Genomic DNA, 14,676 nt, shown 5'->3' with positions numbered 1-14,676 from the left:
TAGGCCAAACTCCTAATGACATTGCAAATATAAAAATAACTGACAATATATCCTGCAAGCACTTCCTTCACTAGAAGTCAACATTAAACCCAGCATACACATAAAGCTCTCCCATCCCCAAGTTGAAATTTCTGTTTTCACAGAAGCATCAATATTTTAAAGCATTTCTCAGGAAAATCACTTGGTTCAATAAGACAGAAGCATGGAAATCCAGGGAGCTATATTCACCTTAAGCATTAAATGGTAAATATTCAAGAAAAAAGAGGCTGTGCACAGATGTATGTGCTGCATTTGAAATCCGTTTTGACTCTATATAGACCAGTAAACATCACTACTGATTTAAGGGCATGGTTATTGTTCAGTCATTATTCCTCTATCACACAGACTGAAGGCAAAAAAGAAATAACCTGTCAGGACATTGTCTTAACACCATTTGCATTAAGACACGCATTTGCACAGATTGCTATTTCAGGGTTATTTTTTTAAGAGAATGAAAAACAAAAATAGAAAAATGAAATATGAAATTTTTAATAGAAATAATTTTTTTGAAAATAACTCCCACACAGACTTCATTCTGAATGCTGAAATTTGGGCAATATAAAACTGAAGGACAACTATCCTGAAAAAAAAAACAACCCCCCCCCCCCAAAAAAAAAAAAAAAAAAACAATGAAAAAGACACTCTTGATACAAATGCAAAAGATATAATAGGACCTATGTGTGCTTTCCAGCTAGCTAGATATCTGGGCAGAAATTTATGTGTCACCTACCTGCTAGAAACACTGCTGCGCAGCCTGTCTCCTAGAAATTAAAAAAGGCCTGCTTGTTTGTTTGTTTTTTTTTCTCCTTGAATCCAATTAGACACAATTTTATTATTTATTTATTTATTTTTAAAGAGAGAAGTCCTTGCCTCTGTCCTTTTCTAAAATAACAGCATTGCAAAGATTAGCATACAAAAGCACTTGAGTATTTGTACTGCAGCGCATCTGACAATTATCTTACAAGAGAAAGCATTCATTTTGGCCAATTGCCACAGGCTTGGCATTAGGGAAAAAAGTAGAAAGCATTTGAATTTACAGAAGAAAAGGGATATTCCAGCTTTCTACCAGCTACCTTGAACATACTTCACGTTTAATTTCACCCTGTTGCCACAGGCACTGTGTTGTTATGACAGCTGATCTGCCATTGAATAGCTGTAAAGGAAAATCAACAAAGGATCGCTTCAGCGATTTTCAGTGCAATTTATTGGAGCTTGTATCTTGCGGCTGCTGCCGCCTGTCGGGGTAATGACACATGATGGGTGATTAAAGTGCAAGTCCTTAAATCAAAGCTGTGCCAATGGTCTGAAGAGGCAGAAAACAGCATTCAGACCTCGTGCATTTCTGCTAGTGGGAGGACCTCATTAGGAAAAGAATGGGCGGTTTTAATAGCAAGAGAAAGTATTTGTGTCTAGAGAGAATTTTCATGTTTCCAAGATTTACCGAAGCTTTCTTACAGCTTCCTTTTAGACCGTGCATTTAATGAAAATAAATAAGTAATTAAAACAGAGAAAGTATTATAATCCATCACCACTGACTTGAAAATTAGAACTGAGCTGTAGTGTAGTTTGTTCACATCACTGCTATCTGAGATAAGGGGAAAGGCAAAGATAAGTAACGGTAGCTTGCTGGCCAGATCACGAGAAAGGACTCTTGGGGCTACAAAGGCACCTCCAGTTCACTAAATTTGTTTTTGGTTTTCAATTCCTTTATCCCTGATGAGATATGCAAATAATCCAGCTAGAGATTTTTACCATTTCAGGCCAAATTTGTACATTGGGCAAAAATACATTCTACCTGAGATAGCTGCAAAATAGTTTTGAAGAAGCAAATGAATAGCAAAGCCTTGTGCTCAAAGATGACAGTGCTAGGAGAAAAAAAGTAATAGAGTACACTATCAGACTAGAGGACTTTGTTTTGCTTTGCCACAAAAAAAAGCCATCAGACAGTGAAAAATGGAGTAGAGATTGTAAAATATCAGAATAGCTAGATTTAGGTGAATTTGACATAGCATAATTGTTGTTCCTCTTAAGATATTTTTAAAAGTGTTGGGGATGATGATTTTTACCACTGTTTACAACATAATTTTACTTTGGAAATGCACACCAGGCAATGCCACCCTTAGTAGACTCTCGTGAAGCATATGAATTTTTTATGAGAAATTCAACATAGACAAAAGACTATAATCTCTATGTAAATGCTATTATTTTCTTCCATAAAGAAAAACAGTGGTTGGACAGGTCTCAATATCACTACATTCTAGAAAAGAAATTATATTCCTGAAGAGTAAGATGAGTATCTAGAAGAACCCTAGTGAGCAAAGCACACTGAATTCTCCAGTCACAGCATGCTGACTGTACTGCAGATATTGAAGCAAAGCAATCTCATTTGACTGGTCACATGGGAAGTGCACATTTATCCTGCTCTGATCAAGTTCATGGAGGCAGCCAGGTGAAAATTTCTATACATTTTAATAGCCAAATGCTGCAGCATGTCAGCAGTACAGTGAAAAAGCTTCACTAGATTCAGAATCTCCTTTCACAAACATATCTTAGGTTTGTTTGTGTTTATAACTAATATTATTTTTTATTTCTTTTACAGCTGAAGTTAGTTATGCGATCACAATTTCTTTCTTTCATGAGTTTTGTGAAGGTGGAGGGAAAGTTCCTTCCTTGAGATCTGAAATGGTCTCCATAGAGAAGAGGCATCAAGGAAGGTAGAGGCAGTAGAGCCTCTGTGGTGAACTGCCGCATCCAAGACACAGGACATCATCAGGTACCCTTTCCCAAACAACATTTTTCTGTCAAGTATAAAGTATTTTATTAAAAAGTGTTTGGTTCTGTTTTTGTTTTTGTTTTTAATGTTTAAATGGTGGTACTTAGCATTAAAGTATTAGCAGGGATTAAAATGTTCCTGCTGGAGGGAAGTGTGGGTCTAACTGAAGTGTACAGCTTTAGGTATTAAACACATATACAAATAGTTAAGAAGCATACTTGAGAGGAAAGTGAATGAAACAATTCCTACTTATTTGCAGATGAGATTTGTTGGAGATGTTTTAGTGATCAAATGAAAACTTCAGTCTCCATAATGACACTGAAATAAATGATGGATTTAGGAAGAGGCAGGATTAAGATGAACACCTCCCACAGGATTATTTGCATAGGAACATATGTTAGAAATATACATACCTTACTAACAGCTTGTTTTCCAGTAGGGTGTTTTTTTTTCCCCACAATGCTTTTCTATCAGATTATATATAGCTTCTAAAGTGGAATTAAGAAATTTATTGAGATGAAGGCAGGCAGGCAGTCCATTTTAAGCAGACATCTCTTTCCTTGTGACTCCTAAGCAACCTTTAAATAATTTTAGCTCTCCCCTTCATGTTAAAGGTTCATTATCTTGTATAGAAATTCTTTAGAAGTCTTGTCCCAGGCTCCAGGAATAGTTTCTCAAGACAGCACGAGCTTACTTATTCCAGATCTCTCTCATAATTTTCTAATACTGTATGTCTTAGTGAATAACTATTCAGAACTGCTTATCTTTGATTCAGAAGAAAATAAAAAGTGTCTGATTATGATTTTTATGCTTATTCCTTAAAAAGAAGGGGGGAAGATAATAACTGCTAAGTGAAGATTCTCTGTTCTCACAGTTGCCATTCCAGCCCTGTGGTTCCTGATCGTGCAGTGACTCTGGCAGCTCTTTCTTTTTACATCTCTTTTACTATTTCTTAAGGTGTTTTTTTTTTTTTTTTTTTTTTTTTTCCCCTCTCGTCTCTTTTCTTTGCACTCCCTCCTCATACGAACTCCCCTCAGACAATAAGTTGGACCTACTTCTCAAGGTGAAGGTGTCACACAGCAAACACTGAGGTACTAAATAAATGTGTATCTGGAACTGTTAACATTTCATTCATAGCTTCAGGAGCCTTGCTAAGCAAGCTAAGTTGATTTAAATAAGCTTAATCTGTTTTTACAAATAGAAATTTGTCAATTTTAGAGGTATCAAGTCATGGAAGTATATTTATGTCACTGTTGATTCTGACCACCCCTGAATTGCCAAAACAAAAATTCATCTACCCTCTTTTGACATTAAATGTCAATAGTTTTCTGTTTACATATAGGTGACACAGAAAGTGCTGGAAGAGTAAAGCACTTAGTCTCATTAAGAGAAGATTTGTCATAGGAATTGCAGAAGGTACTAGTTTATCCAGCAATGTTATTAAACAGAGTGGGTGAAAGCTTTCATTAAATGTGGAGGGAAAGAGTAAAATAGGGTTTTGATTTTAAGTTCACAGGGATGCTATCCATGGTTAGCATATGTATACACAAGGTATCAGTTATACAGGGAGCAGTTCAAAAGAAAAGTAGTTGTAAGAGGATTGCTGTCAGGTCTTTCTCTCTGAGAGGCAGTTCAGTTCCACAACTAGTGCTAAGTCCATTACTTTTTTCTCAGGTGACTGGAGCTGCTTCACATGGACAACCCACATACAGACTGAAGGAGGGTTGAAAGACATTTTATCAGAAGGAAGCCACAGCAAGACATACTATTGTTAATCTTTGTTTATATTTTGGAAAGTTGCTTCTTACCAACTTTTTAATCCAGAAACAACTACCTGGGACAGGTCTGACCACCTTCTGCCTCTGAGTGAAGGTAATATTTAGGGTGACCTTATGGAGCAAGGTAGCACATAATACAGGATCAATTAATTAAGAACACTATGAATTTCATGGAGGAAGCTCTAACCTTTCTGGGTCCAGATACCAGCCTTTGTGGAAGGGAGAAAGGAAGACAGAATAATCAGGGAAAAAAAAAAAAGAAAACAACAAAAACGATACAAAAATAAAAGCAAGCATAGCTCCCCCACCTCCCCCCCCCCTCCCCTGCTTTGGAGTTTCTTTGTATGATTTGGTGTAAGGATTTTGCACCATAATCACGTCACCAGGAATGGGGATCCAAGTATACCTGAAGTCCATCATGGCATATTTCCACTGAAGTCGCTTCCTAACACAGCTTGCTCTTAATGTGTGTTTAATTACAGTTAGAGCTGTGCTTCTTCTATGCCAGCACCAACACACTAACAGCATCTGCTCTAATAGCCATGCTGGGAACAGTACGTGTGTTAGTAGATGTGTGAGGGTGTACAGACACGTGATTGCCTGCTATCTCAGAGCCAGAGGGCTTTTCATTAGATTCAAACAGCAACTGACTCTCCAGGGAAGCTCCTGCTCTTATTTGATAAGAGATGCTCTTTTATCACACATGAAACTGCATGCAGTGATCAGACAGGCAGTGTGCATAGCTGCCAACCAGAGGAAAGCTGTTTTTCTATAGCATATTACAGCAGTGCATCACTACCACAGCTGAAGATTGGCCCAGAAATGCCCAGTTGTGGAAGCCACAGAAGCTGGAACTTCAATGGACCCACCGAAGAAATATGCAATTAAAGTACTTGCTTGAGAGATTTGGAATATCATGGAATATCGTGGGTTTTTTTTCTGGAGAAAACACAGCCAGTTTGATAAATGAGAGTGGAGGTACTGGGGTCTGCAAATATAGTAGGGTTGATACTCTTCCCTTCTTTAGCTATCATTCTCTGACACTATTACAAATGAACACCTCTAAACATTTGTTGTCTTACAGATAGCTCTCCAATGGAGAAAAAGTTGGCTTTTCTTTACTTTCAGAAATATATCTTTATTATTACTTCTAAGGGCAATAATTTTGTCAAGCCAGTTATCATCTCAGAACTGCAAGGAAATCAGTCAATCTTCAAGTATCCTGTAAGCATGAATGTGAATGGCGTGGGGGTTTTCTTCAACACTTTTCAAAAAGGTCACCTAAGAACCTGGTGCACTGGAGTGCCAATGGGTTCTTTTTCTCTTCAGTAAGAAATTATATTTTCTTTTCTTTTCTCATAATCTTTCCTCTATATTCTAAGCCATGTTCACACTTGGAGTTACAGCTAACACGAACCGAAAAACTAGATTCTTTTGTCTTTTATGCTTAGAAATTGCAGGCAGGCTGAGGTTATGTATAAACTTCAGATTTACTAGAATTTTTGTATTTTCTGAAAGTTATCTGTCAATGATTGAGTAAAAATGAGTACTGTTACATTATATATAATATCTTGTACTGTGGTATCTACTGCAGCTGTACCAACTGTACCAATTGTATTTATGTGTTGTATCTTGAGAATTGATTTTTTTTAAATCTCTTTTTTTAATTATTATTATTATTTACAAGGTTCTTAAGAGTTGCTGTTGGCATTTCTTCTGTTTCTCAGGTTTTTTTTGTTTTTTGTTTTTTTTTGTCCTTTGATCAATTTTTTTTTTACTTCTCCTTCATTATTCAACTGTATCTAATAAACAGGATATAAATTTTTGAAATGAGATGTGAACCCAGGCATGCCCAACCAACCCATGGCCTGCAGACCACCTGCACTCAGCTCAGCTGGTAGTGCGGTCCACACCCCCCGCTGCTGCATCATCATGGCAGCAGCTCTGCCCCATCAGGCAGCCCAGCTTATCCCTGGGACATGGAGAGGGCACAGTGCAGTACTGATAAATAATACGGCACTGTGGTTAATTTGCAAGGAAATCAAAGATTACAATTTGAAAAGACACTGTATTCAGAAACACGCTGCCAAATTTGATTCACATCAATGACTTCATAAAGACAAAATAGCTGAACTGAAAAGAGTCTGCAACCTCAACAAAATATATATTTTTAAAAGTTAAAACTCAAATAGACTCTGTTATAAAAGCTAGTTACGTGACAGAAACATTGAGTGCAAAAGAATCAAAATGGTGATGGTGAGTTTGTTAGGCAGTGTATTGAAAGCACAGTGTATTGAAAGGCAGTGTATTGTCCTAACAAGAAAACAGAATTTTCTAAAATCAGTTTGTCTCACTATTCTATAGGCAGGTGAACTGAAGAAAAAGGAAAATCTATCAAAAAAATTTTGAAGAGTAAAGTTGCTAATCTCAAATATTATGCTTTGGCAATAGATGAAAAAACTGATGCTACGGATACGGCTCAACTTGCCATTTTTGTTAGAGGTACTAATAAAGAATACAATATCACTGAAGAAATGGTTTCTTTGGTGCTACTGAAAGACACAACTAAATCTCTTGATATGTATGAAGCACTAAAACAATACATTTAAGCGATTTTCTTTAACTTTTGTCAATTTATCTGATGTAGCTACTGATGGTGCCCCGGTAATGGTTGGTAAAAAAAAAAGTATGGGTGCTGATTATGAGGTGGTTTACTTTTCTGAAGGAAGATGGCAAAGTTGGGGTAAAATGCTAAAAAGGCTTTGCGAAGTAAAATCAAGTCCTTTATGGAATCAAAAGGAAAATTTGTGCCAGAACATGAAGATTAAAAATGGCTCACAGATTTAGTATTTTTGGTGGATTTGTCTGCTCATTTGAATGAGTTAAACATGTGCCGTCAAGATGAAAGTTACTTCATCTGCGCTATATTTCAGACATAACAGCATTTGAAATGAAACTAAAATTATGGTAAGCTCAAGTTATGGCAAATAACGTCATGCATTTTGATTGATAATAGAAAAAATCAGTCCTGCAAACAGTGAAGAAGATGCAGCCATTCTTTCCATTTTGATAAAAAAAATATATTATTATTATTTTTTAAAATTTAAACATCCCACTAGTTTTATGTTTTTGTTGCTCTGTTTTTATGTTCTAATAAAAATATATATTAAAAAATAAGTTTTGTTGCTTATTTACAATAGGTTTAATACACATTTTATATCTGGCCCATTGCAATTCCTGTTTGCTCAATGCAGCCCAGGCAAGCTGAAAGGATTAACCATGTGTTGACCCTTCATGCCTTTAAATCTCCTTTTGTCCTTTTAGTATGTAATATATCTTCTTAACCATACTGATCTTCCACATGCTAGCACATGCAGATGAATAACAGTGAGAAATTAGAAACAACAAAAACAACTTCCCTCATCTAACCTAAGGATGCAATATGCAAGCCCTTGTCACTTAATGGTAATATCTGGATCACAGAGAAGTGTTTTAGTTCTTACTTTTAACAGTGAGGTACATGGACTTGCTGACGTCTGCTCCCACATCATTGCTGACCTTGCAGAGGTAGTATCCACTGTCTTCTTCTAGCACATGTTTAATCAGCAAGGAACCATTTGTGAGAAGCTGGATACGACCGTTCAGTGCAATTGGCTGGAACTGAGGAACCCCGGCACCTACAGCAGGACCAATGCAAAAATAGATTAGCTAGGAAAGAAATGGTTTCATGTTTCTTTTTTTCTTTATGAAATAAGGAAGAAACTACTGCCTCCTGTTCTTAGAAACACAATTCAATTACAATACAAACAGTTCTGGTATCGCTGGAAGAAACTGATTGTTTCTTTGCCAAAACCGAATTCATTAAATGGAACGAAGAAAAGCTTTTGGAATACAAGGGTAACAATATTTGTTCGTGTTAAATGGAATAAAAAGAGCAGAAAGCAGGAGCAAAAGAACCAGGAAGGGGGAGAGAGAAAATGAAAGAGATTTTCAGACAGCTCATGGGTAAAAAAGCACATTTGTTGTACATTTAGAGGCTAATAAATTATTGACAATTACAGCTGAACAGTCATACAAATATGCATCCCTTATGCATACACCAGATGAATTTCTTATGACTAAAAGGCATGTTTGTTGTAGTAAACATGGAATACTCAAGGGACCTTTAGGACCTTGTTTGCTGAACTCTGGGTAACATGGGAAAACACATCAAAGACTGTGTTGCTTGTTTCCTCCTATAGCTGACTGATGACACATCACATGTCTATTCTGCCATGTCTGGAGCCAATATTCATTCAGATTTATTAAGAAAAAAGATTGATAGAGAAAGGAAGGCAGGAAGGCAGGAAGGAAGGAAGGAAGGGAAGGAGGGAGGGAGGGAGGAAGGGAGGAGGGAGGGAGGGAGGGAGGGAAGAAGGGAGAGCTCAGAACATTAATCAGGCATGGAGTGCCATGTTTGGTAATACCACAATAATGGAACATCCATAAAAACACAGGAAGCTAAAGATGTTTGTATTAACTTAGGTTTCATGGAAAACAAAAAAACAAACAAAACAACAACAACAACAAAAAAACTACCTTAATACAACTTTAAGATTGAAGAAAACTTTTATAAGCTATGAAATAAGTATACATGCAGATAGGCACCAAAATTCTTATCTTTAAGATAAATTATTAAGATAAATAATAAATAATTAATAATAAGAAGTGGCAGCTGGTTGGAGAAAGATACGTGGACATCCACATGGATACATGTGGACGTGGCCCACATATGTTTTCTCTTGTGTTTTCAGATGATTACTTTTCAAGTTGATGAACTATCATGTATTTGTCTTTTCCTAGAGACCGTTTTCTCTCACTTCTTCATGGTTCTCCTTAAACAAGGTAAGATAGAGAAATAAAAAGAACATCTATTTAATCTTTCAATATTGCAGATGAATGCTCTACTCCTTTCCACCATGAAAAACAAGCTGAGAATTACATGTTAGCAGAGTTACTGATCAGAGTGTCTGATAATTCTTTAGTTACTGTTGGAGTATTAACCATAGTATAAATAGCGAAGATTGAAATCCTAGTCTTGGCGGGCTGTGTTGGAGCTACTTTACCATGGAAACAAGACAGTGGTGATTTAGGGAACAGAGAACAGGACACCACTATACTGTCAGTACTGGCATATGTTCAGAGGTCCATCACAAGTTCAGGTTTAACCAGCATCAGGAACTCATTCAGTATGTATTAAGATACAGTTCTTGTAACAAGAGCTTTGCAGCCTACATTAGCAGCAGAAGGGGAGATTTTCCAGGGAAATCACAAGATAGTCTTCTTCAATGTAATTCTGCTATGCAACTTTCTGTACATGAAGTTGGTATCTGTCAGCATTAGTTACTATATGCAGTTGGCTGAGTCAGCCCAGCAGGCAATAGAATGAATAAACACTATGGGGATTGTTTTGATACAAAATAGCAAGCTATCACAGACCCACAAATACAACGTTTAGAATATTAAAAAAGAGCACATGTATACTAAAACTTCTTCTAGTCCTAAAAAAGTTTGCTCTGGGGACTTCTACAGTTACACTGAAGCTTTCTGAGGCTGATACTATGAATGTGTTACTATGTTACTAATACTATGTGTTAAAGGGACAATATTTTCAGAAAAAAAAAACAGTTGTCACTGTTGATTTTTCAACTGTTTCAGTCACATACTTATCCACTTCCTTCCCTTTTTAATCTTTTTTTTTTTTTTTTTTTTCTTTAATTATCCATTTTTCCTATCACTTAGCTGGAAGGAACATCTGTGCTTCACTAATTCTACCTGTCTGCAATGCCCAAGCAGATAGATACAAATACTCCTTTTATCTCTTCACACAAAAAGTTGAGGTAAAAATTTGGTGCCCGTAGAAAGGAAAGAGCTGCTAGTCCTAATGATATCTACATCTGGACAACATTTTGCGTAACAATTTGCAAAGACTTATAACTCTTCCCACACAACATTTCTGCTTTTACAGCCAAAATATATCCTGAGTAATGACAGTGGCTTATCACATGCAACTGCATGCATCTCCAAGAGGACTTATATGGTTATGAATCAAAGAATTGCAGAATGGCTGAGGTTGGAAGGGTCTCTGCAGGCCGTGTGGCCCAAACCCAGCTCCAGTAGGACACCCAGAGCAGGGTACCCAGGACCACATCCAGGTGGCTTTTGAAGGTCTCCAAGGAGGAGACTCCAGAGGCCCACTGGGCAGCTCTGTCACCTTTGCAGTAAAAACAGTGTTTTTTAATGTTCAGACAGTCTCCCATTTTTCATTCTGTGCTCTTTAAGACTTAACATATTCTTGATAATTATGGAGTGTCTGCACTGATCTCTGTTATGCTCCAGAAACTTTGGATCAGTTACCTGTCTTTCCCAGCATATAAAAAGAATGAGCTCTCTTTCTCCATGCACAAAAGGCCAATGACACAAACTTTCCTACAGGCATACACATGTCCTTTGTTCTCTATTGTGGAACATACAAATAAGCTATGATCTGCATGTTCTGCTCTACTGTGGAGCATACAAATAAGCTACGATTTGATTGATTATTTCAGAATTTTGTACAAACACAGCTGATAAGCTAATTATATGAAGGGTCATTTTAAGGCAAGATGTGCCAGACAGCCTAGGAAACTGTACAGACCAAGTATTGAAACTGAAATCATATATCGGGGAAAAAAAAGCCTTCAGTAAAAGCACTGACCTTTTCACCTAGAGTTACTTTAACCAAAAACTGAAACTGCAATTTGATAGCTATGCCCAAAACAAGTATTAACTAAAACTTTCAATGACTTGACTACTTCAGAGCTGTTAATCAAAAACATTAAAAACAGTCTCTTGATGATAGAATATCACTAAAATCAAATCACTGTCCCTTTCTCCTTTATTAAAATGGGCAGCTTATCTCTTCACAGTTAATTATAACTCAGCTAGCTTGACTTGGCCTTCTATTTCAACGCACAAACAACACAAAACCAAATTACTTCTTTGTGACCTATATTCATAATTAAAACATGATGATTAATGGGATTTTGAACTGTATCCTTCTTGCCACAAAACTGAATTTATGAATATAAGCAAAACTAGATTTTAACATGAACATTCATCTCCCCCTGTGCTTTCTCTTTAAATTTAATTTAGATTTAAATGCAAAGGAAACCAAACATTGCATGGAGCATAAGGATTTCCTTATAGCACCTAGTTTAGTGATTGTCTGTGTTTCATTTGATGCACGTTTAAAGTTTATTAAAGATTTAACTCACATACAAGGGATACAGAGTTTGGTGAGTTTGTTTTCTCATTAAAATCAACCAGAAGACAACAGGCAAGAGGATGAAACCTAACAGGCAGCAAATTTTAATTAAAAAGTAGTCAATTTCCTGTGGTTACTTAGGGTCAAGTGGGGGCAGTTTTAACGTTCTGTTACATGAGAAGAAAATGTTAAAGCATTATGTAAAGTGCATACCAAATTACTGCTTATGCTAATGCTACCTGACCTTTCTTCTTTGCTAAGAAGCTATGATTGGCCATGTTATCACAAATTTTGAAGGGGAAAAAAAAGTCAGCCAAATGCTGTCTGTGAACATTGTTCTGAGGTTGTTTCAATTAAAGGCATATCTCTTCCCTCTCAGTTGTCCACTATACTGCTCTCCTGCTGAGACCATAGCTAACACATAAGCTCATCCACAAACTCTTTCGCAGTCTCTACGGCAGTCTAAAAGTCAATAGAGGTCAGCCTTGCATCTGCGACAGTGGCCAGCACAGTGTGCTTTGGAATATGATGGAACTGTAAAAACAAATACTTCCCTTATTGTACTCCACTTGCTTTCATCTACATGAAGTTTAAACCAGTAGCTTAGCAGCTTAAAAATAGAATTCTTAAAATAGAATTAATTTGCTCCCATTGATCATAGAGAGAAACATACCTTTTGAGTACTTCCAGACAATGGTAGGAACAGGATAACCCTCTGCAGAGCAGTTGAGAATTACAGCTTTTCCATATATCCCATCCTGGTCACTTGGCTGAACCACAAACCTAGGGGGCACTGCAGGAAGAAGCAAAAGAAGCGGTGAGAATTTGCACAAAACTTAAAAGCAGCTTTTGGATGATCCAGTGATACAGTCAGTTGGCTTTATGAAATTATTTACTTACTGTCAAAAAAATTATGCATTTCTTGCCAAAGGTAACAAAAGCGCTAGTTTTGATAGGGTATAAAAATAAGTGAATAAAAATCTCATTGTAGGAGATGTTACAAAGTGGAGTAACAGACAAACCAAAATGTCGTAAGCAGAAAAGAAATACTTTCTTACAAATGGGGAGGTCTGACAGATGTCCAAGAACAACTGAAGTTTATTGACTTTGGGTTTTGTTTTTGTTTTTGTTTTTTTTATCCTAACAACTGTGAACTGGCAGGTTTCAGAAAAAGAATTAAAATATTATATAGTGTAAACAACCTTAAAGATGTAATCGCTTTTAATAACAATCAGATCATTTCATATTAAAATGAGGATTTTTGAAGTCTTTTCAAACAAAGAGACATAGAAAGGTTCAACACATTACATTTAGATTAAGTTGAAATGAAGAAGTTACTGGAAATAGCTGTACGTGCACTGAAGTAAACAGTAAATGATTTGTGTTCTTATTCCACAAGTTCTTTTTTTTGTTGTTGTTTCTTAGAATGGTACAGAGAAAATGTTGCGAGGTCAATGAGCTTGATAAAGTTTTTTTCATCTCAAATTGAGTACAGTAGCATGCTGAGATCTATCATCATAAGGAAAAATCCTAGTAGTTCATTGCTTCAACTAACAGTTAAGGCGTGTGCACATGGGGACACATGCATGGTCATGACTTCATAGCTTCCCAACGTCCAGTCACGGCTGAGTTTGTCTGGAAACTGCAGAAAGCAGAATAGAAAGCCCTGACATCCTTTCTTGCTTTGGCCCATCCCATCTTTCCAAATTTCCATTACCCAAAAACGGCAGATATTAATAAAGGAAGTATGGGAGGGGGATGTGACATGAAGAGATTTAAGACTGCAAAGAAAAGGATCATCAATACAGTGAACATTTGTTCAGGGTCCAGAAACAGTTTGGAATGGCCATGAGTACAATACTGCTTATACACTGCTTATACAAGAAAAAAATTTGAAGTACAGCAAAACCACCAATGCTATAATAAATGACTTTTTAATTATTATTATAAACACTCTAATATACAAAGAGCATATCTTGTTAAACTAGAGTCATAAGTTTTAATCAAAGAGAAACTTAAGCTGTCAGTGTTGGGTAAGGATAGGAGTGCCAAAGCTTGGAGGCATCTAAAGATATTCCCTAAGTGCACAGAATTCTCCTCACAACGGCCTGTGCCTTCCTCCTATGTCTCCATAATGCAGTGCTCCTCTCTCCAAATTTCCTCTTTCCACCCTCATAGCTGCAAGTGATTTTTAAAAGATGAGAACAGTTCTCTAGAGAGAAAACAATCCTTTTATCTGTCCTTTTTGCTTACTGAATCCCTAAGATACAGTGAAAAGCCGCCTAGTGCCTAACAAAAAGAAGGTTCACTTTCTTGGAACATGTTAGCAGGTAACAGAAGGAACCAAAAACAACAGTTGGCTAGAGCCACCTTTGTACTAGGAGAGATCTTATTTCTCCTCTTTCCATAATGGAAACTGTTATTATATTTATTGCTGTCAAACATTTCAGCTTTCCAAACAGCTGCCACCCTCACAAACAGAAATCATGTGTTGTGTTAATTCATGACAGGTAAGCACCAAACATGAAGCCTCAGCAGCAGCAGCCCTGGGCAATCACCAACCCTATTTTAATTATCGACTCTGAGAAAACATTCACTTTGGTAGCTCAGTTCTCACTGTTCTATATTCAGTTTATCATCTAACACAAAGGAGTTCTAAGTACTTATTTTCCAAAGCAGGCAAAATGTATAATTAGTTGTACAAATATATTTGATTTAATACTAAGTATGAAGGCATCAGCTTGTTTCACCTGAAGAACTGTAAATAAATTATTACTCCTAGCTTATAAAAAATCGATTAC

General features: G+C 36.6%; 1 protein-coding gene across 1 annotated transcript in view; it reads right to left on the bottom strand.

The window, feature by feature from the left end:
* DSCAM (DS cell adhesion molecule) overlaps positions 1 to 14,676 on the bottom strand; it is a gene marked incomplete at both ends in the record, with an annotated part of 449,568 nt that overhangs the window by 127,275 nt on the left and 307,617 nt on the right. The window contains 2 exons of the mRNA XM_079539395.1: positions 8,094 to 8,267; positions 12,549 to 12,668. Of these exons, the coding sequence (XP_079395521.1) occupies positions 8,094 to 8,267; positions 12,549 to 12,668 (294 nt within the window). The remainder of the gene's footprint in view (positions 1 to 8,093; positions 8,268 to 12,548; positions 12,669 to 14,676) is intronic.

Source organism: Tetrao urogallus (genome assembly GCF_951394365.1).
Source record: "Tetrao urogallus genome assembly, chromosome: 1".
In the NCBI taxonomy this organism is placed as follows: Eukaryota; Metazoa; Chordata; class Aves; order Galliformes; family Phasianidae; genus Tetrao; species Tetrao urogallus.
The sequence above is the reverse complement of the archived record's forward strand: the minus strand, read 5'-3'. Positions and strand labels throughout refer to the sequence as shown.